Here is a 25,365-nt window from a genome sequence, read left to right as displayed (position 1 = left end):
CAGTGTATGTGGTTGTAGATTCATTCTCCGCCAAGGCTGAGCGTATGCTGAAATGACCTCCCCATTATCAGAGCAGCCTCAGCCATTGGAATCCTGGTAGTATTCTGGCATCCCAAAAGGAAAAAAAGAAGAAACACTGGAAATGAAGGGTACCAGTAAAACTTGTCCAAACTGATCTTGTATACCTTAAAATGGAACTCCAGTAATGCTGGCCCCAGCAAAACTGATTTTTACTGGGGTTTGAAAATTTTCAACTTATTTTTCCCTTTCCTCTGGGATTGATTTTCCTTATCCTTCTAAGTGATGATTGCAATGTTACCTTCAGGGAGAAATACTGATTTAAATACTTAAGGGAGCTGGTAATCTGGTCATCTTTCTGCGACAGAAAAGCCTTTTTTTAATGATGTTAATTTGTGACTGAAGATCATTTGATCTAGATTTTTCCTATACATATGTTGAAGGAAATTGCCCTTTACTGTTTTCAGCTCTTATTGTCTTGGAAAGGAAATGTGGTTCTTTTCAGTGTACTGCTGGAAAGAGCTAAGAGATAATCAGTGAGGCAACAGGACAAAAGACGAGGAACATGTTTTTCAAATGTACAGCTGTTTCATTGCCAACAGGATAACTTGTAGCTAAACATAGTTGTCATCATTTATTTGGAAATCTTATCTTTCTGTAGCTTGATTCCTACCTAAAAAGGCAGTTGTTTTTCTCTTATAAATCAAGCCAAATTGTTCATTTGCATAGTTAAATTGAGCAAAAAAAGTCCAAATTAACCATTTGGTGGCAGATTTTTTGTGCATAATTACCTGGGGATTCATTTCTCTTTTGTACTGTACAAGTTAACATGTTCATATAAAATTTCAGTGCACGCTATTTTAACACACGACATTACTCTCTCTCATTTTAATAATTTAATAGCTAAATTGCATTAAAATAGAAATGTCTTACATATTTACTATTGCGCTACATGTCCTGTTATTAATTCATGTGTCTGTTTTACTTGACCATGTGCTCAACGTAAAATTTTCTTTCCATGCTTCCTATTTATAAGCAGGTAAACTCTCATTATTACAAGCCCTACATTTAGCTTTGAACAAATTGCCTGCTCTTTTCAGAACTAAAATTAGCAAAATTGGCTTTTACTGACAAGTTTCTCATGACTTCACTTTTTAATTTTACATCTCTCCCATCAAGTTAGTACTGGTGAATGTCTGGTTAACTCTAATACCTCATACCTGGTAACTGCATGCAGGATGTGGCCTTGCATCCTGGGCATTTGTTGACTCTAGTTATTGGCTAAAGCAGTGTGTGCAAGTAGAAGTTTTTTTTTATATTGGGGTGGGAATGTACTGACAATATCTGGCTTGTTGCACTATAATCCTGTTGCACTAGAATCCTGTTAGCTAATCAGAGACTTTCACAGATACATGGGATATGTTTATTGCTGAGTCTTTGAACTGGGAAAGATGAACTGCATTGACTATAAGTAAAAATGGAAACATTATTATAAGAAACAAATCTCCCCCAATATATTTTTTATTGCCTTTGTAGGGTAAGATTTATGGAATGTGAATTTGTTAGAGCCTTGAAAAATCAAGGGATGGCACAGCACTTCCCCTGATGGTAAATAGTAAGGTGAAACCTTACAAGGGCCCTAGTATGGATCTAACCACTAACTTTGTACTGCTAAATGGAAATGGTCTGTTCATTCAGGTCAAATAGTTGAGCTGTGATGCTCACAAGAACAATGATCTCTTGTTATCCTGACAAACAAGAGGTGAGCCCTGAACTTGAAACCTGCACTCTGACTTAAAATCAGCCTTGCCTCATTAATTAGGAAAATCACATTTAGGTTATTTTAATTGGGCTTCAGAGGCTGAATAAAACTGGATCAGAGTGTACAAAAGGGGACAAATACCTGTCTATAATTGATGTTCCTACTCTTGAGTTATGTAGACGTTTTCCCATCTGTGAACACCCAAAGGAACTATGTGCCAGTGTGGAAATTGCAGTGTAACTGCAATATTAATATTTCTGTTTGGATCGAAGAAGTGAGCCGAGAGTAAAGCTGCCCTTCCGACCCCTTGAATTGACATATGGGTGTTTCAATGCTTGAAAACTGAGTACCAAACATGCTCTTTGCTTGAAGCAATCCGGGATACAAAGCGGCCAAGAGCATATGTTTGTGCAGACACTAAAGGATATTCCTACCCACAAGAAATAAAGAACTTTTTTCAGTTCTGTTGAGAAGTTACTTTTGGAAATAAGAAATTTCATTATGAGGACTCTAATGGAGGTGCTACAAATTCTGTTTAACTGGATGATCTGATTGCATCACTTCTCCACATTCTGCTACATGAGCACATTTTTGAATTACTTGTGTTTTGTTTTTCAGAGGAGGAGCGGCGGGTGATTGCTAACAATCGTGAATATAATGACAAGTTTCAGTATGCTGTAAGTGAAGACATATATTCTTTGTAAATGCTCCAAAGTCCATAATCTGCATGTCATCATTTAGTGACTGATATTGGTTGTGTGGATATTTGACCAACTACAAAAGTATCTCCATTGTGCTGCTTCTTTACTGAGTGTTTTGTTAGGCAGTGGATGTTCTTATTTATAAGTTTATACATTATTCCACAAGATAATAAGGTTCAAAGGCATTTGTTGGCTTTCATAGGAATTAGGCATACAATTATAATTATTAGCAATAAAGACATATACAATTATAACTATTACTAAAAATAATTGCACATATCATTGATACACCTGCAATAAAACAAATTAGTGAAGAATTTGCCGCAACACAAGTTTTGAGCTCAAGAGTACTGACCAGTATCTATTTCAACTCTATTCTCATGTATCTATTTTAATAATGTACCTATCTTTCTTTCATTCTGGCTCTGAAAGATTTTACTTCATCCCATTAGCTGAAGTAACCTTTAACAAAAAACGCTTTTCAAGCCTTCACCTTGACTGAACTGTCAATTAAGTCATTCAACTCGCGGCTGCCAAAGAGACAATAGCCTTCCACGTGGGTGTTGTACAGCTGCCCTGGGAGGAGTCATGATCTAAAGCCATAGCTTCTTGATTTGGTGGACAAAACATATCTATATTTATCTCACTGCTAAGAGATCTGTGACAACTCTCAAGGTTAAGTGAACAGGTCATGGTCAACTCTACCACCCTGACTTTGCCTTTCATTTTACTGAAATGAAACTGAAACCGATACTTTCAGTCTCCTAACAGAAAACTACCTAACAGAGAAAAGCTAGAGGTTAATATGAAGGCTGAATCATTTCCTTACACCTTCCTAGAAACAAGAAGAGTGGCACACTGGGCTATTTTTTACCCTTTCACCTCTGTTGAAATCCAACCAAGACTAAAGGGGCAAATGCTTCCAGCCAACAAAAGATTTGAGATGAAATTAGTTTGTGTTCCCAAATTAGTTTTGAATCTGCTGGATAAACTTCCTGCAACTAAGGGCATGCTCATAGTAACTGGATAACATTGTACCATGAAATGTGATGTGGAATATTGTAAGAACTCATATTGGGATCAACAGCCTTTATGGCAATCTCAACTGCTGGTCCTAAATGGATTTTTGATTCCCATTTAGTGGGATAAGTTTCACAACAATGGAGAAGAATTCTGTGGAGGAAGGATGAGCAGCCTGAACTCATGGCTCACATTAGAGTCAATGACATTGGGAAGAACAGGTAGAGTTCTTCCCAAGGGAATTTGAAGGACTTGGTGCAGGACCTCAGAAGTAGTAATCTCAGGTTTACTGCTGGTACCGCATGTTAAACCAGCTGGGGGTAATGAGATTAGACACATCCCGATATAACTTGCATATATTGTACAAGGGAGAACTTGAGAGTTCGAGAGCAGGAAAGACTGAACAATGGAATTGGCACCACTTCTTCATTCTAACTGGTAACAAAACTCTCAGGGAGGGTAAACGGAGCAGGTGAGAAACAATGTAAAATGTTAAGGCAAGGGAGATGGAGAGAGGATTAAGATTAAGTATAGAAAATGGGGAAAGCAGTCTAAAATAGTAAAGGGAAGGAAACTGAAGAAAAGAATAAGGGAGAAAATATAAGAGAAAATAGTCATGAGGAATACAAATGCATCAAGATTACAGTGATCATACACCAATGTGCAAAACATTTTAAATAAAGTTGGGGAGCTAGACTCAAAAATTAGAATTGAAGGATGCGATGTAGTCCTGTTAGAAGTTTGCCTTTAGCTGAGCTGCCAATGAGCACTAAATATGCCTGGCTATGAAGTTCTCAGAAGAAAGAGCTGGAAAATTGAGTAGGAGAGATCGATAAAGATGCGGTTATACCTGGAAAATGGTTATCAATATTGGTGCTAGTTTGGAAAGAATATCAGTAGAGTTAAAAAGCAATGAAGGGCCTGTTACGATATTTGCAGTACCTCATAGCTTTTTTTGACAATCAGAGGAGTTTGAAATGGATACAGGTGTTATGGTGAATTCTTAACTTTCCAATGATGCTCTGGGATAATGGGGAAGGGGCTTTAGAATGTATCCAATGCTGTTTTCTTGATCAGTATCCCAGAAGTTAGGCGTGACCTTAAGGTAGCCGACCCCTTGGGAAATATTGACCATAACCTAATAAGTTCTAGTTGAAAATAAATGAAGTTATAATACAACAGGAAGATGTTTGTCTAGAAGTTAGCTAATTTAAGTTAGTTGTCGGAACCAAAGCCTGATTAATGGAATTGGATATATGGCATTTCTCAAATGTGCATCAATCTATCGAGCGCCATGAGGACAGTGTTGGGGATGCTTAAGTGCACTCAGAGTGGCTCCTGGTGCAGTCCCATATTGCCCTGCCTGCCATTTACCGCAACACCATCATGCTTTGTGAGATGGAAAAGGTTGTGAGCAAAACTGACCTTTCCATTCCAGAAGACATGAGAAACCCACAAAAAATAGCGTTTGAAATCACGTCAGCCAATCTGGGGCACCACAGCTAATATTGATGCAACTGGCATCAACCCACCACATAACCTGATGCTCGAAATAATGGGACACACATGGCATAAAGAACCAACACCACATCACTGACCCAAGTTTCCAGTTCCCTCGAAGATAGTGGACGACAGTCAGCTGAATCCACTCAGGCATGGACAATTTGCAGCCATCTGCTCCATTAGTGGAAGATGGATGACCCAAAGTGTGATTTTAGCCATAAGTCCCATGGAACTCACCACATTAAGCTGCCCACTATGATATCTGTTGTGGGAGGCACCTCATTTCTGTACTTAGCATCTCAACCCCATTATAACATTAAAAGCTCCTCCCATCTTGGCAAAAGCCATAGAAACATAGAAAATAGGAGCAGGAGTGAGGTCATTCAGCCCATCGAACCTGCTCCACCATTCAATATGATCATGGCTGATCCTTTATCTCAATGCCATACTCCTGCTCTCAAGTTATACCCCTTCTGCCTTTAGAGTCTAGAAATCTATCTATTTCCTTCTTAGATATATTCAGTGACTTGGTCTCCACAGCCTCTGCGGTAGAGAATTCCACAGGTTCACTACCCTCTGAGTGAAGAAGTTTCTCCTCACCTCAGTCCTAAATGGCGGCCCCCACATCCTGAAATTGTGATCTGTTGTTCTAGACCCCATCCGCGCCCCCCCCCAACATCATCCCTGCATCAGTCTGTCCAGCCCTGTCAGAATTTTATATGTTTCAATGAGATACCCTCTCATTCTTCTAAACTCCAGTGAATACAGGCCTAAGTTGACCCAATCTCTCCTCATACGACAAACCTGCCATCCCAGGAATCAGCCTGGTGAACATAATAGTAGACAAATGGCAGTTTGAGCAGTGGACCAATAGTGGATTTGGCATGTGAAACAGATAAACTACACATTAAATACATTCAGACATGGAAGAAAGAAGTAAATTGTAACTGGGGCTCCTGTTTGGGTGTGTAATAGGCTCGGGACTCCTGAATAGTTGGAAACATTAGAGCAGTCATTTTTTTTTAAACATGATAAACAACAAACATGGTGGCTAATACAAAAGAAAATTGAGTATGAGAGAAAAGCATAGAAATAAAGCAAAAAGGGAAATTGAGTAAGTTAAAAGGGAGCATAACAGACTAACAGCTTAGATAAGTGGAAACAACATTGGCTATTTTCAGCCCATTGGGATAGTGAAAGGATGGGGACGTTGGGGAGAATTTTCTCCCTGTTGGATGGGCTGGTCGGGAACAGGAGCGGAGCCGATCGCCACCCACAATCGGCTGCGTGCTGCCATTCTACGTGGGCGGGCCAATTAAGGCCCACCCAGCGTGACACACGCCCGGTAGTTCTCAGCACCGTGCGGGTGGGGAGAGAAGGGAGAGTTGGGGCCTGCTCACGAAAGAGCACAGAAATGTCCCTGAGGCCCGGTGCTGCCTCAGGAAGATTAAGTTCATATTTAAAGTTTGAAACAAGGAGAGATAAAAGTTATTCAGACATGTCCCCTCGTGTGACAGTGTCACATGAGCTGGGACATGTTTATGAAGTGAGCAAAATTTATTTATCAACTAAAACCTTCATGAAACCTCATCCTGCCTTAAGGTTGGACGGGCAGCATTCATAACTACGTTAATTGGTTTTTAAATGGCCTTAACAGGCCTTGGACAGTTTGACAGGGGCGCAGCCACCTCCGGTGCCGCCTGCCGAACGAAAGATTGGAATGATGTGCGGTGATGTCAGGACACACGCCCGACCGTGCGTCATTTTACGCGTTAGCGGGTGGTTCCCGCCCCCACACGCCAACCTGAAAATGCTCCCCATTAAGAGGCAGAGTCACGTTTAACTTTGAATGATGCCAAGAATGAGAAAATGGCAGAAATGAATGAAATATTTTGAATCGGAGAAGGTGAAAGTTGGACATTAGTTGGAACTACGATGTTAAAGCGCCACCTCCTAGGATAAACACTCAAAAGGACATTGCTTTAAAAGGTAAATAGGAGTAAAAACAGGAAGCCATCAAGTCCTGATAGCGTGCACACACTGAAGGCTGCTGGGGGTGAGATAGCTGAGACACTCATCAGAATTTACAAAGATCTTTAAAAGTTCTTCCCATTGTGCAGAAGTCATAGTAATAAATGCTAAATGGGCAGTGGACCAGTTATGTCTAGTCGTGCCTATCCATTCCATGGCCACCTCAGATGGAGAAATGAGGTGCCTGCCTCAAAAAATTTATAGAAGATTTTTGTAAATGAGAATTGCCTCCAAGGTCAGGTGGTTTACGTTCCAATTTATCTTTCCTTCAGCAGTGAGTAAACTTCTAGGCTCCATAATATAGGGAAATAGTTAATCCTCGGGAAGATGTAAGGGACAATTTGCACTGATTTGCAAATGGCAGCCAACATGTTTAATATAATACAAAAACAGAATTACCTGGAAAAACTCAGCAGGTCTGGCAGCATCGGCGGAGAAGAAAAGAGTTGACGTTTCGAGTCCTCGTGACCCTTCGACAGAACTTGAGTTCGAGTCCAGGAAAGAGCTGAAATATAAGCTGGTTTAAGGTGTGTGTGTGGGGGGCGGAGAGATAGAGAGACAGAGAGGTGGAGGGGGTTGGTGTGGTTGTAGCGACAAACAAGCAGTGATAGAAGCAGAAGCTTCTATCACTGCTTGTTTGTCGCTACAACCACACCAACCCCCTCCACCTCTCTGTCTCTCTATCTCTCCGCCCCCCACACACACACCTTAAACCAGCTTATATTTCAGCTCTTTCCTGGACTCGAACTCAAGTTCTGTCGAAGGGTCACGAGGACTCGAAACGTCAACTCTTTTCTTCTCCGCCGATGCTGCCAGACCTGCTGAGTTTTTCCAGGTAATTCTGTTTTTGTTTTGGATTTCCAGCATCCGCAGTTTTTTTGTTTTTATCTCTATGTTTAATATAATGTTTTGAGGAAATCAAAGTACATAAGTTACTCCTATGATTTCCAGAGTTTGTAAGGCCATACTTCACAATGTTTGTAAATTTCACTACAAAAAATTTACTTTGAACCCTGAAAAATGCTTCACGCCAAGTAATTTGTGGGAAATCTTTGCAAAAATCAAGTCGTCTGTAAATGAGCTGTTTTGCTGTCGGTCATGAAAAAGAATTTACAATTTATCTCAGGAAAGGTTACTTATCTGTCTGATAAAGATAAGTATCTTTCTCAAGAATGATAATTTACATCAGGTAAAAGCAAATTGAAAATAAACCACCTGGTGGCATAAAGGCCAAAACCCTAACCTGACTTACACAGCCTGTATCAGGCAGACTCATATACTTTGGGTGATGTATTTTCCATATATTGTCTACTTCCCATTTGATGTCCTTTTGAAATTATCGGGCACAAATCCATTTTTTAAGTCCTAATTTTAAAAATGTTTTTAAAAATGCACCAACTCCATCTGGTGGACATTTGTGCATTAGTAGTTGTATTTTCTGGCCTTATTTGACTTCTTGAAACATTCCTTTTCCATTGTAGCACAAATACACGTTGCCATGTTATTTATGTATCCATTGTGCAAAGTGTTTTCCCTGTACAAGTATGTGGGATTCTACACTGACTGTCAGTATTTTTCTTAATCTTTTAGCTGGTTAAGATTTAAAAGCATGTTGTTGTGACTAAAGATGTTATAAATTTGCTCTGTTCGGAATATTAGACAACATATATTTGGGGTGGCGGGGAGGTACTGTTTACAGCATTGTCCATATATTCTAATGTCTGTTGCAGTTAAGTTGATTCCTTTTGTGGCCCAACGCCCAGTGTCATTAATTTGTGGGTGTATTAATTGAACATGCAATAATTATATTTTGTCACTGTTTTGATTTCATTTTCCAGCATTTTTCTGATGCAACTTTAAAAAAAATGACGACATTCTGTTTTTTTAGCTAGGCTGAATTCAAAATTAGTATTCAAATTGGTCACATTCACCAAAACAAAGTATATTCTTCTTGGGCTCAGTGACTTAGCTCCTTCTCCATGGCATGGATGTGACTTCCTTTCCTGATTTGTAGCATGGCCAGAGCTTGGATACAGAACCTTGATACTGTTACTGGTACTTGGTTTGATTTGCTATAATACGATCTTAATTTTGGAAGACGCTTTATCATGGCTTAAGCAGATTATGGGTAAGTGGGCAATAGCAATGGCACACCATAGATTAGTTACAGCAAAATACTGGAAGATACATGACACAAACCACCCTCCCCCACACTACTGCTTTCCACATTGTGTAGTTCAGCAGGTGTGAGCAGGCAACATTGACAGGTCATCCTACAGCATAGAAAGATTCTTGACTAATAAGGCAATCAAAGGGTCTAGGGGGTAGGCAGGAAAGTGGCGTTCAGCCCACAGTCTGATCAGCTATGACCTTATTGAATAGCTGAGCAGGCTCGTGGGACGGAATGGTCTACCCCTGCTCCTAATTCGTATGTTTGTTGTATGTATGATCACTCAGCTGGGGACAGTGAGAGCATCAGAAAGTTAGATGGAGTGTCACCTACCGGACCCAGCCTGCTTTCTTCCTCTGAAACCTCCCTGTTATGGTTGTCAGTAATTCACTGGACATTCCTACTTGCTGCATTCTTTCTCTCCATATCTTCATTAAAGTGTAACAGGGAGTCCGTCAGAGTCTAGTTTAATCCCAAATTGCTGCTAAACTTTTAAGCTAGCCAAGCATTTCTGATACAATTTACTCAACTTAATTAGATTTACTCCTGAACCATATTTTTTGTAACTGTAGGTAAATTCTAATTTGAGCTTGTTTACATCAAATGAAGTAGTATCACGTCATTTTTTGAAAAACACTCGCACACAACAGCTCATTCCATCTTCACCTTAGTGGTTAGGCAGCCTATCTCAAATTGATTTACCTAACATTGCTGCATATTGATTAATCAAACGTCTCTTCCTGTGAAATACTGACACTTGCTGAATTAAGTCAAAGCTATAAATGTGCATGTTAACTTTTTTTTATTAATTCGTTCATGGGATGTGGACAGTACTGGCTGGGCCAGCATTTATTGCCCATCCCTAATTGCCCTTGAGAAGGTGATGGTGAGTGGCCTTCTTGAGCTGCTGCAGTAAGAATATGTTGTGGTTTTATACAACTGAGGGGCTTGCTAGGCCATTTCGGAGGGTATTCAAGAGGCAACCACATTTCTGTGGGTCTGGAGCCACATGTAGACCAGGTAAGGACGGTAGATTTCCTTCCTTAAAGGACATTAGTGAACCAGATGGGTTTTTACGACAATCTTTTCATGATCACCATTACGGAAGCTAGCTATTAATTCCAGATTTTTAGCAATTGAATTTAAATTCCACCAGCTGCTGTGGTGAGATTTGAACCTATGCCCCCAGACCATTAGCCTGGACTAGTCCAGTGATTGCACCACTACCTCCATGAGTGTGGTGGCGTGCAGTTAATTGTAAGTACAGTTAAAATTTGACCTTTTGCAATGTTTCATTTTGGTGAGAGTTTGACCCTAATGCCTAAAATTTGTTATGTTAGTTATATCTTCAAAGCAGATTCCAAATAAATGAGTTGAAGATTTGAAATTTTCAAATTGTGAAATTGGACCTCATTGTGGCCATTTTCTGGGTTGAAAATGGCTGCAATAGATCCAAGTTAAGAGGCAAACCTCCTGTGACTAAATAGTATTGGAAACCTGTAGTGTTAGGTCCCTCGAATATGCGAACAAGAGACCCTAAAGCCTGTTTCATAACACAAGTCAGAAACTGCGCTTCCCTGAATGCAACAGCTGCCTACATTCAGAGTTACCTTACTTTCAAGCCTTTTTCATTATGGTCTCCATGATGGAACATAGGAGCAAGAGTAGGCCACTTGGCCCCTCAAGCCTCTGTCATTTAAAGAGATCATGGCTGATCTTCTACCTCAATGCCATCTTCCCACACTATCCCCATATTCCCTAATATCATTGGTATCTAGAAATCTATTGACCTCTGTTTTGAACATACTCAATGACTGAACCTCCACAGCTCTCTGAGCCAGAGAATTCCAAAGATTCACCACCCTTTGATTGAAGGAATTCCTCCTCATCTCGGTCCTAAATGGCCTACTCTTTATTCTGAGACTGTGTTCCCTGGTTTTAGACCTCACCAACCAGGGGAAACATCCTTCCTGCATGTACCCTGTCGAGTCCTGTAAGAATTCTGTATGCTTCATTGAGGTCATCTCTCATTCTTCTAAACTCTAGAGAATACAGACCCCATCTCCTCGATCTTTGGCAAAGTTTTTAAAAGTTCTTAACTTAATGTGATGCTCTTGGTCCCATGTTTAAACCAAGGGGCACTGCTATCCACCACCTAACAGCCTCCCACACTCCCCCCAACAAACTGCACTAAAGAACTGCGCAATGGCCAAGAATTTGATCAGTGCCAGAATCGGGCTGTGATCCATTCAATAAACCTGTATAGACAGGAACACAGCTTATTAACCTATAAATGGAAGCCTACACCACATCTTGGGATGATACTGTCAAGAGGCAGCAGCGGGAATCCGATCAGCCAAGCAATGGTCCTTGAGAGCCTCGAGATAAATGTAGTTGATCATTAAGATGTAGAGGTACTGTAACAGAATGGTAACGTTATTAGACTAGTTACCGATAGAGGCCCAGACTAACTCTGTGGGGATATGAAATCAAATCCTGCCATGACAGCTGGGGGGATTTTAAATTCAATTAATTAATGAATCTGGATTAAAAAGTTAGTTTCAGTGACCATGGAACCTATCTGGTTCACTAATGTCCTTCAGAGGAGGAAATCTGCTGTCCTTACCCAGTCTGCCTTAATTGTGACTCCAGAGTGGTTGACTCTTAACTCTTCATTCGGAGAGCTAGTGCAGACACGATGGGCCAAATGGCCCCCTCCTGCGCTGCAACAGTTCTGTAATTCTGTGAACCATCTTCTGAAATAGCCTAGCAAGTCATTCAGTTGAAATACAATTAGAGATGGGCAAAAAATGTTGGCCTTACTAGCGACGGTCACATCTCAAGAACAAAGTAAAATAAGTGTCCTCAAAGGCATTGAAAACTGTGGATGCAAAAAGTCTGAAGCAAAATGAATATTAGAAGCATCTTGAGAAAAGTTTTTAAATATTGGCCTTAAAAGCTGAACCAGCTAGTGTGTGCCAACCGTTTACATTTTTTTAATCAAAAACAGAAACAGAATTACCTGGAAAAACTCAGCAGGTCTGGCAGCATCGGCTGAGGAGAGCACAGTTGACGTTTCGAGTCCTCATGACCCTTCAACAGAACTGTTCTGTTGAAGGGTCATGAGGACTCAAAACGTCAACTGTGCTCTTCTCCGCCGATGTTGCCAAACCTGCTGAGTTTTTCCAGGTAATTCTATTTCTGTTTTTGTTTTGGATTTCCAGCTTTTTGCTTTTATCTACATTTTTTTAATATTGTTTCAAATGGCCTGTAGTCGAACAGTGTATGAACACATGCTTATTGCCAGTAACTTGCCTTTGGTTTACAATTTAACATTAATCAGAAAATTCAACAGTGAATTATGTTTGAACTCGTGGAATAATTGTACTTCTATGTTCTTTCAGAATAACCGCATCAAGACCTCGAAGTACAATGTTGTCACATTTCTGCCTATTAACTTGTTTGAGCAGTTCCAGCGGGTTGCCAATGCATATTTTCTGTTCCTGTTGCTCTTACAGGTTTGTGATTTTAAAATACAGAAGAACAGGAGTGAAAAACATTTGTGATTGCTATCATGTGACTGTTACAGCCTGCAGCTTAATTAACATTTCTGTGACAATGAAGGATTCAATGACACCTCTAATGTTTAATAAAAGTGTTTAAATTCATCTAATGAAACCAGCTCTTGGCTGCTATTAACATCAATCTCACTGAGTTGTAGATTTTTTTTTGTATGTTTGTGATTCCTACAATTTATTTTATGACAAAATTAACTCGACAAACAGTACAATTCACCTTCTGATTTAAGAAATTAGCAAGCCCACCACCCCTTGTGAAATGACTAGCTCAGTATGTGAAGTAATAACACCAAACCTGATCTTATAGAGTCGTACAGCACAGAAACAGGCCCTTTGGCCCATCGTGTCCAAGCCGGCCATAAAGCACCTATCTACTCTAATCCCATTTTCCAGCACTCGGCCCTGTATGCTATGGCCTTTCAACTGCTCATCTAAATACTACTTAAATGTTGTGAGTGTTCCTGCCTCGATCACCCCCTCAGCATGTTCCAGATTCCAGCCACCCTCTGGGTGAAAACTTTTTTCCTCAAATCCTCTCTCAACCTCCTGTCCCTTACCTGAAATCTATGCCCCCCCCCCACCCCGTTACTGAGACCAGCGCTAAGGAGAAAAGTTTCTTCCTATCTACCCCATCCATGCCCCTCATAATTTTGTGTAACCTCTATCAGGTCCCCCTCCCTCAGACCTTCTCTGCTGTAAGAAAATCTACCCTAGTCTATCCAGTCGCTCTTCATAGCTGAAACGCTACAGCCCAGGCAACATCCTGGTGAATCTCCTCTGCACCCTCTCCTGTGCAATCACAATTATATTCCAGAGGTAGCCAAATATTCTGAACCTTAGGGCCATATATGATAGCCTTCAGACATTTGAGAGCCACAAGACACGGACAACCTTTACAGAAAGGTTTTTATTACTATTGCACATGCTTATGTCAGGAAATATTTTTATCAAGAATGTAAGTGCAAATAGTATAAAAAGTGTACGTATGCAAAAATGTTTACTAATGTACGTATTTATTTATCTCTAAGTTTTCTCTAACTTCAGTAACCATAAAGTATATCATTTTGCATCTTGCTTCAACATCAGCAATGATCTGGGAAATGCGTCTCTCTGTATTTTGATGCGAAATTGGAATATTCACTATTAGTCACTGAAGTTTTGCGTTCCAGTAAAATTTTTGTTATTTGACGTGTTCCGGGAATGGGCGGTGCCGGTTAATCAAAAATGCCGGTTAAAATGGAGTTACATTACTCTGGACGCGAGGGAAGGCACTGCTTTGTCTTTAAGGAGAGAAGGGAAGCAGCTGGGTAGTCGAGGTCCCTAGCGCAGCAGGGCGTCACAGTAAAACGAGAAGCGAACAGATCACCACCACAGCTGAAGACCGATCTGAACAGAAACTCCCACTGGTTGGGATAGACAGCTTTGAGCTGGGTGCCATGCGATGTGAATAAATGCATTCCCATTAATAAATTATAAATTGGGCGTTATACCATTGAAATGTGCCCAGGGTTGGGAAATTTGTGCCAAAAGGAAGACTTCTGACATTGGGGCTTTGGAAATCCGCCATTTGACTCTTCGTTTCCGACTTTCAGACTGACTTTTATTTTAGAAAAATTGACGGTCGCTCCAAGCGGAAGCTGCTGCTTCCGACCTGCCATCAGCTTTGTGAGTTTCCAGCAGACTCTTTAAAAGAATTGGAAGTGACAGGGATTGGGGGAAATTTTGGTTAATGGAGCAGCCCAGTTCGTGCAGTGCTGGATAATAAAAAAATTACTGTATTTGGATCTAAAATTGCAGCGACTTCAGCAATATTCTTCCTCACATTCCCCATCAGAGAAGGTTTAGTGCGAGCAATATTCTATGATATAGCTTCAGGCGTTGAATCAGCCTCCTTGCTAAAAGTTGAAAGTAAAGTCTGCTGACTGTTTTGGTAAGATTTTAACAGGGTTAGCTTGTTTTCACATAATCCTGACTTGAGGGGATATTCAGAAGAAAATTTTTTATGGTGCAATTTGTGGTGAAGTTGTAAGTTACTAGCTTTGTAGTGAGTGAGTGGAATATTTCAGATAAGATACATAGGTTTCCTGCCTTTAACATTGATGGCAAAATCTTCCTCTCACTCTTGTTTAAGACTTCTTCATTTTTCCATTTCTTACAATTTTATGTTGCCAATTTCATCCACAAAGGTTATGAAGTGTTTATACTTTGATCAGAAATCTCTTCGCCCCCCCCTTCACCCCACACACACCCTTTGCCAAAACCACCCTGGGTCTTAAAGCCACCGGGAGCAGCTTCCACATCCATAGCGTGAATGGAGGCAGAATAAGCCAGGCTGCTGCCCCGCTGGTTTTACCAAGGCGGAGAGGAGTCCTATCACGGCCCAGTGTCCCGAACATATTCAATCCATTGTCTCACTTGGGATCAGAGATCTGTTGCCAGGAGATTTCTGATCAAAAAAAGGGGTGAAGCTGATCAAAAACCCTCTTGAAGAGAACTTACCCCCTTCAATTTTAAGCTGCTCCTCCTGCCTCTCGCTGCTCATCTCCAGAGCCCTCGCTCCCGGCAAGGGTTCAGGAGAAGGAAGTGACGAGCGGGAACGTTGGGGAGCAGGAGGTTCTGCGAGAGCCAAGGATCGGCAACGGGGTGAGTCAGGGAGCAACAGAGCCAACAAGTCGGAGGGTTAGCAGTGTGAGGGTGGGTTCAGGAGCTGGAGGCCATTCCAAAACGGCACTGATTGGGTCACACAGCCCTAGGTCACACTGGTGGGAAACGATGTTAAAAGGAATCTCACAACACTAAACGGGAATACAGGCCCCATTAACTGACATTAAAATGAAACAACGTAAAACAGGGCAACATTAAATGGGGTCTTACTGTATGTTTCTTTAAGTAAACATACCGCAGCCCTCAGTACTTCCCTGAATGAGGCGAGTTAGTAGGCCTGTATAGTTTGTGGATGGGGACAGTGTGCAGAGGTTGAGAATAAGTTGCACCCGTATTTTTCATGAGTCACACTTTGTGTAAAAGAATTGCATGCAGTTCACAAGCCACAGTTTGGCCAACCCTGTTATCGTCTATTTACATGTGCTTAGCCTTCAATGGGCACTTGACATATAAACAGTGCTCTCTCCAAAGTTGGCCAGTTTGCACTGAAATTTAGCCACTGAAGGTATTCGGAATATTAAATTATCACAACTAAGCAATTAAACTGGTGTTTTAAAAAAGAATGGGGTGCACATTTCCATTCTCAACAATGCCAATTTTCCCCATTTCTTTTCAGCTGTCAATCAATCAGGGTGTTAAGGTGTCACAACCTGGGATTCGAGGGCAGAAATTGCAATGGGATTGGGGTTTTGGGGGTGGTGGTGTGGTGTGAGTTATAGCAACAATGTTAGGTGTCTGCTTTTCAGGAATGTGGCTTCCATGTACATTTAATACTCAGAACTCTGCATTAGTCTGAATGTACCTTGCTTTATTCAATGTCTGCATATAAATTTGGTTTGATTTTCCAAAACTAGGCATGACATCAGTTTTAGGACAGAGCTGGAAACGAGACAGGAATACATGTGTACTTTAAATTAAAAGAACAAATTTAAGATGGCGTATATTTGCAACTTTAGATTCACAATTGAAGTCTGGACGTAAATATAATGCTTATTCTTTGTAGAGTTTAAAAATTTACCAGCTTTCTTTTTCTGAGTTTAATTTTTGTTTCACCAGTTTCGAGTTTCCCTTCTGTTTGATTGTAGTCACTTTTTGTGTGCTAAAGTTGTGACCTAGTCCTGTTGGCTTGAAGTTACTTCAAATTATTAACAATTTGCTTTTTCAACCACAAAGTCTTTGAATTATCTGAAATCAACTGTATTTACATAGAATATACAGCACAGGCTGAGGGAACTCTTTCTAATTGGTCCATGCTAATGCTATGCTCACATGAGCCTATTTAGCAACAACTAGTTGACATTTTACATTCAGTATAATAATGACCTTAAGGGCCAACACTCACTCATGGTTAAAAATGTACTGCTAATCAAAGTATGAATTGTAAAAATATTTACACTTTACTCCTGTTAATTCAGTCACTTCTTTCAGATTACTGGTTAATTCAATGTTTGTGTAATATTGAAAAACCTGTGTTGGTAATCATGTTGCTTAGTGTAAACCTCGGGGTCATTTATTTGTCATGTAAGAAATGACTGAATCACCAGTTATATATTGAGCTAAATTACAAATGTATACACTTGTGAATTATTTAGCTTGATTTTCATTGAGTCAATCTTGAATTTTTTTTCAGCTAATTCCTCATATCTCCTCCCTGTCCTGGTTTACCACTATAGTGCCTTTAGTGTTGGTATTAACCATCACCGCAGTCAAAGATGCTACAGATGATTTTGTAAGTACAGCACTTGATGAATTTTTGGTTTGAGTGAGGTACAGTTGCATTACTTCATATTTGCTGTTAGAGGCGCCCAGAGAAACCCTCTCCAAGGTGAGCTTTTTGGCTAGCACCAGGATTTCTCATTCGCATTTGCTCTGTGTTAATCAGTGGGGCACGTGGCAATTTGCTAATACAAGGTATAATATCATCTGTATTTGGGGCCTCTTTCATTAGTACCACTTTACTCAAGTCAGCTGGGTCACTTCATTTCTCAAGTGAGTTCTCCATATCATAACTTTTAAATAAATGCTATGCTTCAATTACTCTTGGTACACAAATAATGGCCTTGTAGCCTTGAACATTGATATGCGGAAGAACCAATTAATATATGTAAAATACAGAAGCATGTGCTGTAAATCTTTTGGCAAGGTCAAGGCATGCTATGGTTTCCATTCCACGTTTTGTAGAGTTCATCTAGTAATATGGATGATATAAAATGGTGGTGGCCAACCTTTCGGAGCTGAAGAGCCAGCAAGGAAAATGTAATCTGTCAAAGAGCCCAAATGTGTGAGCCCATTTGCTTTATATCCAGTTCTGGAAGAGCAGACACTGGGCCCAATTACAACGAGGCTGTAGTGATTTTGAAGCCTGAGCCTCATTTAAATTGGACAAAGGAGCTAGGGGGCACCAAACAGACATCCTGATGCAACTCATTAAGTACGTAAATTTGAGGGTCTCAGCTCCATCATGCATGTATTTTAACCAAAAATGGTAGGCTGGCTCCTATTTATGTATTCAGACACTGATTTCTACCCTAAATGGGTCTATTTCTTGAAACAGATGAGCACTTTAGTTAAATGGTGGTAGGCCCCTTCCAAACATCGCCAATGTTAATTGGACAATAAGGCTACTGGCCCCATGTTGTGGCCTTTACTGCTCACTTAACCCTATATGAAATCTGTGAAAATTCACCCCAGTGAATCACCACTTCCACTGGCTGTAGAGATGGTACAGCAAGCTCCTGGTTGTGGAACTGGACTAGCAAACAAGAGGTTGAGCGTTCAAATCTCTCTCCGGCAATTTAGGGAATGGAATTCAATAAATCTGCTAATTTGTGCAATAAGTTGATTGCACGCAATTGTAGAAAGTGGGGATGTGACTGGGCTACTGCAAAAACTGGCTTCAATTAATTCAGCAAAGGCCTTGTAGTACAGAACTTGAGTATTGCTGGAAAAAAAGACACATGCTGTCAAATCTTTCTGTGTTACACTCATCAGCACAGACACAAAAACATCAAATTTCAATGGGAACAGCAATTTATACTGCATGAGGAAAGGGTGCTGATTGGTTGAAAGGCATTGTACCTTTTTCAATTAAAGAAATGCACATGGGACAACCATTCCCTGGGGCATTCCCTATGGCAATGCCTTGACTAATCATAGTCAACTTGCCCTTTTGAATACAAACAAAATCTTGGGGGATAACTGTTCCCCAGTGCATTATCCATGGCAAAACTATGACTAATCAGAATCCACTTGCAAACCAATCAGCACCCCTCTCTCATGCAGTATAAATTGTTGTTCCCTCTGGAATTTGGTATTCTTGCATCTGTGCTATTAAGTCCAAGATGAAAAGTTTCAACAGCATGTCTCTTTTTTTTTCAGCAATGCTAAAGCCCTTGTATTAAAAATTCAAATGATGGGACACTTTTGAATGAATAAATCCCTGTTATTATCAAAAAGAACATTGGTCCACTGACAGCTTTTGTGTGACAACTATTCTTTCTCACTTTTCAGTTTCGTTACAAGAGTGATAATCAGGTTAATAATCGACAGTCTCAGGTGCTCATTGATGGCAAGTAAGTGTAATATACATTTTCAGTCTGCAAAGGTGATTATGGACTTGAATGGTCTCTTCCTGTAGTGAAGTTTCAACCATAGATTGTTGCTTTGATATTTACAAAGCACGTATTGTATACACCTTTAAAACTTGGGCTGTAAAGTAAGCTTTCTTAACATTTTGTTTTTCTGTTTGACTATTGCAACATTTAATAATTTTGTTTAAAGAATGTGGATGCACTAATTAAGAAACCTCAAGCAACAGATAGTGTCACACTGATTAACTTTTGAATAGATTTGTGGTTAGAACATAATTATATGTTATAAGGATATATTTGTTAAGGCTATATATGATTAAATAGTCTCTCGTATCATGTTCTTAAAGGACTTAAAAGACAATGTTAGCATATAGAGACCAGTCTAGTAGAGACAGAACTGGCAACCAATTGGCCCGACAGTCTACTTCCTGTGTATACCACATTACAATGTTTACCAGCATTGGCTAATTTTGATTCAGGTCCCAAACTGTGCTCAAGTTCCAGTCTCTATTGAATTGAATGAAGCTGTTCCCTGATGTAGATGGTACTACCCTATAACTAACATTCATGAAGCAACTTGAATGGGAATGAGTCTGGAATTGGCAGATCCCCATTGATAAGAAAACTGTCAGTATCTAACCAACAGATACATGACATATTGTTTCCGTTGGACATTGGGAAAGTGCTACCCTTTTCTTCAAAAGCAAAACAATATCACTGATTGGTCCCAACCTCTTTTGTTTCTCCACCTTTGGTCTTTTTATGTATTTTTTCCACCAAAGTTTAGCTTTTAGATTATTCGTTATAAGGTTGTTCACTGGGGCTTAAGGAACCATCTAAATCTGGCAGTAGTTATGAACAAGACTTAAAAAGGTGACACAATTAAGGACAGCCTGAGCTTCCACACAAGGGGATGGAGTGAAATTTGTTTCATTGTCATATTGCTGCACTCCTGAGGCAAGCCTTTTGTTTGCTTTGTGTTTTTTGTTCATTCATGGAATGTGGGCATCACTGGCTAGGCCAGCATTTAATGCCCTTGTTTGGAGGGCATTTAAGAGTCAACCGGATTTCTGTGGGTCTGGAGTCACATATAGATCAGACTTCCTTCCTTAAAGAGCATTAGTGAAGCAGGTAGGTTTTTACAATAATTGACAATGGTTTCATGGTCATCAGCATTAGATTTACTTCCTGATTTTTGCCCTGGTTGGATTCAAACCCGGGTCCCCAGAGCATTACCCTGGGTCTCTGGATTACTGGTAAAATGAATACCACTACGCCACCACCTCCTCTGTGTTTGGTGATCTCAGATAAACATGAGTTCTTTTAGGTTGACATTGACTTGAGCAAAAAAGGGAATGGGTGACCACCAGGCAGTCCAAGAGAAACAGGCAGGCAGTTCAGGAATCCCCTGGGGTCCCGCTCACAAATCGGTATTCAATTTTGGAGGCTAATGAGGACACTGGTTCCTCCAGGGAGTGCGGACAGAGCCAAGCTTCTGGCACCACAAGCAGCCTGTCTGTACAGGAGGGGAGGAAGGGAGGAAGAGCAATAGTAATAGGGGATTCTATAGTCAGGGGAACAGCTAAGCGCTACTGTGGCCGTCAACGTGACTCCAGGATGGTGTGTTGCCTCCCTGGTGCCAGGGTCCAGGATGTCACTGAACGGCTGCAGGGCATCCTGAAGGGAGAGGGTGATAAGGCAGAGGTCATGGTACATGTTGGTACCAATGACATAGGTAGAAAGAGGGATGAGGTCTTGCATCAAGAATTCAGAGAATTAGGCAGTAGACTAAAAAGCAAGACCTCTCGGGTTGTAATCTCTGGATTACTCCCAGTGCCAAGTGCTAGTAAGCTCAGAAATAGGAGAATAGATGGCTTAAGAGCTGATGCAGGAGGTAGGGTTCTAGATTCCTGGATCACCGGGACTTTTTCTGGGGAAGGTGGGACCTGTACAGGCAGGACAGTCTACCTCTGAACCAGAGCAGGACTAACATCCTTGCGGGTGGGTTTGCTAGTGCTATTGGGAGGAGTTTAAACTAATTCGGCAGGGGGAGGGGACACAGAATGTTAGCAGAATAGGGACACTCATAATACAGTAAAACAATCAAGTCAGAGGGAGTACATCTGCAATAAGCTTCAGGGGAGTAAGGCAAGGCTGGATGGCCTCTACTTTAATGCCAGGAGTATTACAGGTAAAACAGATGAGTCAAGGGTGAGTATTAACACGTGGAATTGTGATATAGTAGCCATCACTGAGACGTGGTTGAGGGAAGGGCAGGATTGGCAGCTCAACATTCCAGGATATAGAATCTTCAGGTGAGACGGGAGGGGGTAAAAGAGGAGGAGGTGTTGCATTATTAGTTAAGGAGTCAGTTACTGCAGTAAGGAGAGATGATATCATGGAGGGGACATCGAATGAAGGTTTGTGGGTCGAGCTTAGGAATAAAAAAGGGGCAACTTCATTATTAGGTGTTTATTATAAACCCCCAGATAGTCAGCGGGAAATTGAGGAACAAATATGTGCACAATTTGTGAAGGTGTGTAAAAACAATAACAATAGGGTAATTATATTAGGTGATTTCAACTTTCCGAACATTAATTGGGATAGACATAGTGTTAAGGGCTTGGATGGAGTGGATTTCTTGAAATGTGTACAGGAGAACTTTTTAAGTCAATATGTAGAGGGTCCAACAAGGGACGGTGCATTGCTGGACCTAATTCTGGGGAATTAAGCCGGACAGGTGGCTGAGGTGGTGGTGGGGGAGCATTTTAGTGATAGCGACCACAGCATGGTACAAAGTAAGCTTATTGTGGACAAAGAAATCAACAAGTTGCAAAAAAATGTTTTGGATTAGGGGAGAGTGGATTTTAGTAAAATAAGGCAGGATCTGGTAGACTGGGAACAGCTACTTGTGGGGAAATCTACAGAGGAACGGGGGGTGGGGGGTCGGCGGTGTTCAAAAAGGGTACAGGCTCAACATGTCCCCTCTAGGGTGATAGGAAGGAGGAACAAGCCCAGAGAACCATGGATGACCAGAGACATTCAGGTTAAGATGAGAAGGAAAAGAGATGCTTGTAGCGGGTACAAAGGAAGCAAATCAGCAGAGGCATTGGGGAGTACAGACAGTGCAGGGTGGAGCTTAAGAAAGCAATTAGGAGAGCAAAGAGGGGATATGAGAAAGCTCTGGCTGGTAAAAGAAGGGAAAATCCCAAGATATTCTATAAGTATATCAATGGGAAGAGGATAACCAGGGAAAGAGTAGGGCCCATAAGGGACTAAGAGAACAATCTATGGGTGGAGCCAGAGGACATCGCTAGAGTGTTGAACGAATACTTCACATCCATCTTCACCCAAGAGAATGAGGATGAAGGTATCGAACTCGGGGAGAGAGTCTGCGAGGTTCTTAAGCAAATTGATATAGGGAGTGACAAGGTATTGGAGGTGTTGGCAGGCTTAAAAGTGGACAAATCTCCAGGAATGGATCATTTCTGTCCCAAACTGCTGAGGGAGGAAAAGGAGGAGATCGCAGGGGGTCTGACCCGAATTTTTAATTCCTCTCTGGCCATGGGGGAGGTGCCAGAGGATTGGAGAACAGCTAATGTGGTTCCACTATTTAAGAAGGGAAATACAGGCCAGTGAGTCTCATGTCAGTGGTAGGGGAACTAGTGGAGAAAGTTCTGAAGGAGAGTATCTATCTCCACTTGGAGAGGCAAGGTTTGATCAGGGATAGTCAGCATGGCTTTGTCAGAGGGAGGTCATACCTAACGAATTTGATTGAATTTTTTGAGGTGGTGAACAGGTGTGTAGATGAGGGTAGTGCAGTTGATGTAGTTTATATGGATTTCAGCAAATCCTTTGACAAGGTCCCACATGGGAGACTTATAAAGAAGGCAAATGCACATAGGATACAGGGTAATTTGATAAAGTGGATTCAAAATTGGCTTAGTTGTAGGAGGCAGAGGGTGGTGACAGAAGGATGCTTTAGTGACTGGAAACCAGTGACCAGTGTCGTACCACAGGGATCGGTGCTCGGTCCCCTATTATTTGTCATTTATGTAAACGACATAGATGACTATGTGGGGGGTAGGCTTAGTAAGTTTGCGGATGACGCAAAGATTGGCTGGGTGGTTAACAGTGAGGTTGAGTGTCTTGGGCTACAGGAAGATATAGACGGGATGGTCAAATGGGCAGATAAGTGGCAGATAGAATTCAACCCTGAAAAGTGTGAGTTGATACACTTTGGAAGGAGTAATTTGACAAGGAAGTATTCAATGAACGGCATGACACTAGGAAGTTCTGAGGAACAAAGGGACCTTGGCGTGTGTGACCATAGATCTCTGAAGGCAGAGGGGCGGGTTAGTGGGGTGATGAAAAAGGCATATGGGACTCGTGCCTTTATCATCAAGGCATAGATTACAAAAGTAGGGAGGTCACGTTGGAGTTGTATAGAACCTTGGTGAGGCCACAGCTGGAGTACCGTGTGCAGTTCTGGTCACCACATTATAGGAAGGATGTGATTGCACTAGAGGGAGTGCAGAGGAGATTCACCAGGATGTTGCCTGGGATGAAACATTTAAGTTATGAAGAGGGGTTGGATAGACTTGGGTTGTTTTCGTTGGAGCAGAGAAGACTGAGGGGTGACCTGATCGAGGTGTACAAGATTATGAGGGGCATGGACAGGGTGGATAGGGAGCAGCTGTTCCCCTTAGTTGAAGGGTCAGTCACAAGAGGACATAAGTTCAAGGTGAGGGGCAGGAGGTTTAGGGGGGATGTGAGGAAAAACATTTTTACCCAGAAGGTGGTGACGGTCTGGAATGGGTGGGTGGTGGAGGCGGGTTGCCTCACATCCTTTAAAAAGTACCTGAATGAGCACTTGGCACATCATAACGTTCAAGGCTATGGGCCAATGCTGGTAAATGGGATTAGGTAGGTAGGTCAGGTGTTTCTCAAGTGTCGGTGCAGACTCGATGGGCCGAAGGGCCTCTTCTGCTCTGTGCTTCTGTGATTCACCAAGTTACTTCTCTTTTCCACTCTTGCTGCTCTGGTAACTGCTTACTTTCTGTTTTCTATTAATATATCACAGCAGTTTAATTCTTGTTATTGCAAGTAATATTATTGTAAGTGTTCTTGGTTTTTGATTAAATGAGGGAAGGTAGTTGAAGGGAAAAATATACCAATCATAGAATTATAGAACTTGTAACCTTTCAACCTTGTGCCAACTACTCTAATTCCATTTTCCCTGCCTGTTCACATTTTATATTTTTCATTTCCATTTTTATTATATTTCCTGTTTATATTCTTGTGTTTAATTTACTTGTAAGTGATATAGTCCTTGTCTCAAAATGCTTTAATGCAAATAGTTTTTGTGTGGCTCCTTTAACTCCCCCAGTTATTATTGTCATAATCCTGAGTCCATGCTACAGTGTATTTACCTCCTTTTTATTTTCTAATTCGAACTAGCATTTTTCGAATGCTGCTTTTTCCATATATTAATTGATTCTACACAATAGTCACACCACTTTGTGAATGTTCAGGGATTCAGTGAGGGAATGTGCACTCTGTCGAAAAAAAATATATAAATATATATATGGCCTAAGATGCAATCCAAGATCAAACATTTTTAGCACTTGCAAAAAATTAGGTAGAAAACACAACACAGGTGATGCGCTCCATGCAAACATCATCCCACCACACTCCCCCCACCAAATCTAATCCTATTGGCACATTCATCTATTCGCTTTTCCCTCATGGACCTACTTTGATTCCCCTTAAGTGCATGGAATTTAATATCCAATGGATCTCCAAGGATCTCCCTCATTTCTGGAAAGTAGTTTAGACTGTTGTGGAACGCTTTCATTGAATTTTCTTAAAGGATTAAGGATTCAATATTTCATAATTTTGTATATCATTGTCTAATTCTTGCTCCCTAAAATGCATTTTAAGTAATCTTAATATGTGTTCTTGGTTATGATTAAAGGTGGTTGAAGGGGAAAATATTCCAATTGTAGAACTTATGGCACAGAAGGCAGCCATTCAGCCCTTCATGTTTCTGCTATCTACTCTAGTCCCACTTCTCCATATAAGAAATAACTTCTTCTGGTGGGGAAATCCAGTATTAAAGGTAGAGCTATAAGTTCTGGAGGGAAATCAGGATTTCTTCACACAAAGGATATTGGAAACTGGAACTTTCCCAAAAGATTGGGGGATCAATTGACATCAAGTGTGCAAATCTGCTGCTAAGGGGCAAGTAGTGTGGAGCAGAAGGTCAAAACATAATGTTGTAGAGGGCATCCACAGGGGTAATATCTCTCTGGAGGCTGTCCGCTGT

General features: G+C 41.0%; 1 protein-coding gene across 10 annotated transcripts in view; it reads left to right on the top strand.

Moving 5' to 3' along the window:
- Nucleotides 1-25,365, top strand: part of atp8b4 (ATPase phospholipid transporting 8B4) — a 291,004-nt gene that overhangs the window by 146,413 nt on the left and 119,226 nt on the right. For all 10 annotated transcript variants that reach the window (XM_041175215.1, XM_041175219.1, XM_041175217.1 and 7 more), the window contains 4 exons: nucleotides 2,399-2,457; nucleotides 12,610-12,723; nucleotides 17,078-17,176; nucleotides 18,958-19,019. In XM_041175215.1, the coding sequence (XP_041031149.1) occupies nucleotides 2,399-2,457; nucleotides 12,610-12,723; nucleotides 17,078-17,176; nucleotides 18,958-19,019 (334 nt within the window). The remainder of the gene's footprint in view (nucleotides 1-2,398; nucleotides 2,458-12,609; nucleotides 12,724-17,077; nucleotides 17,177-18,957; nucleotides 19,020-25,365) is intronic.

This window comes from Carcharodon carcharias, chromosome 26, assembly GCF_017639515.1.
Source record: "Carcharodon carcharias isolate sCarCar2 chromosome 26, sCarCar2.pri, whole genome shotgun sequence".
NCBI classification, from domain to species: Eukaryota; Metazoa; Chordata; class Chondrichthyes; order Lamniformes; family Lamnidae; genus Carcharodon; species Carcharodon carcharias.
The sequence above is the reverse complement of the archived record's forward strand: the minus strand, read 5'-3'. Positions and strand labels throughout refer to the sequence as shown.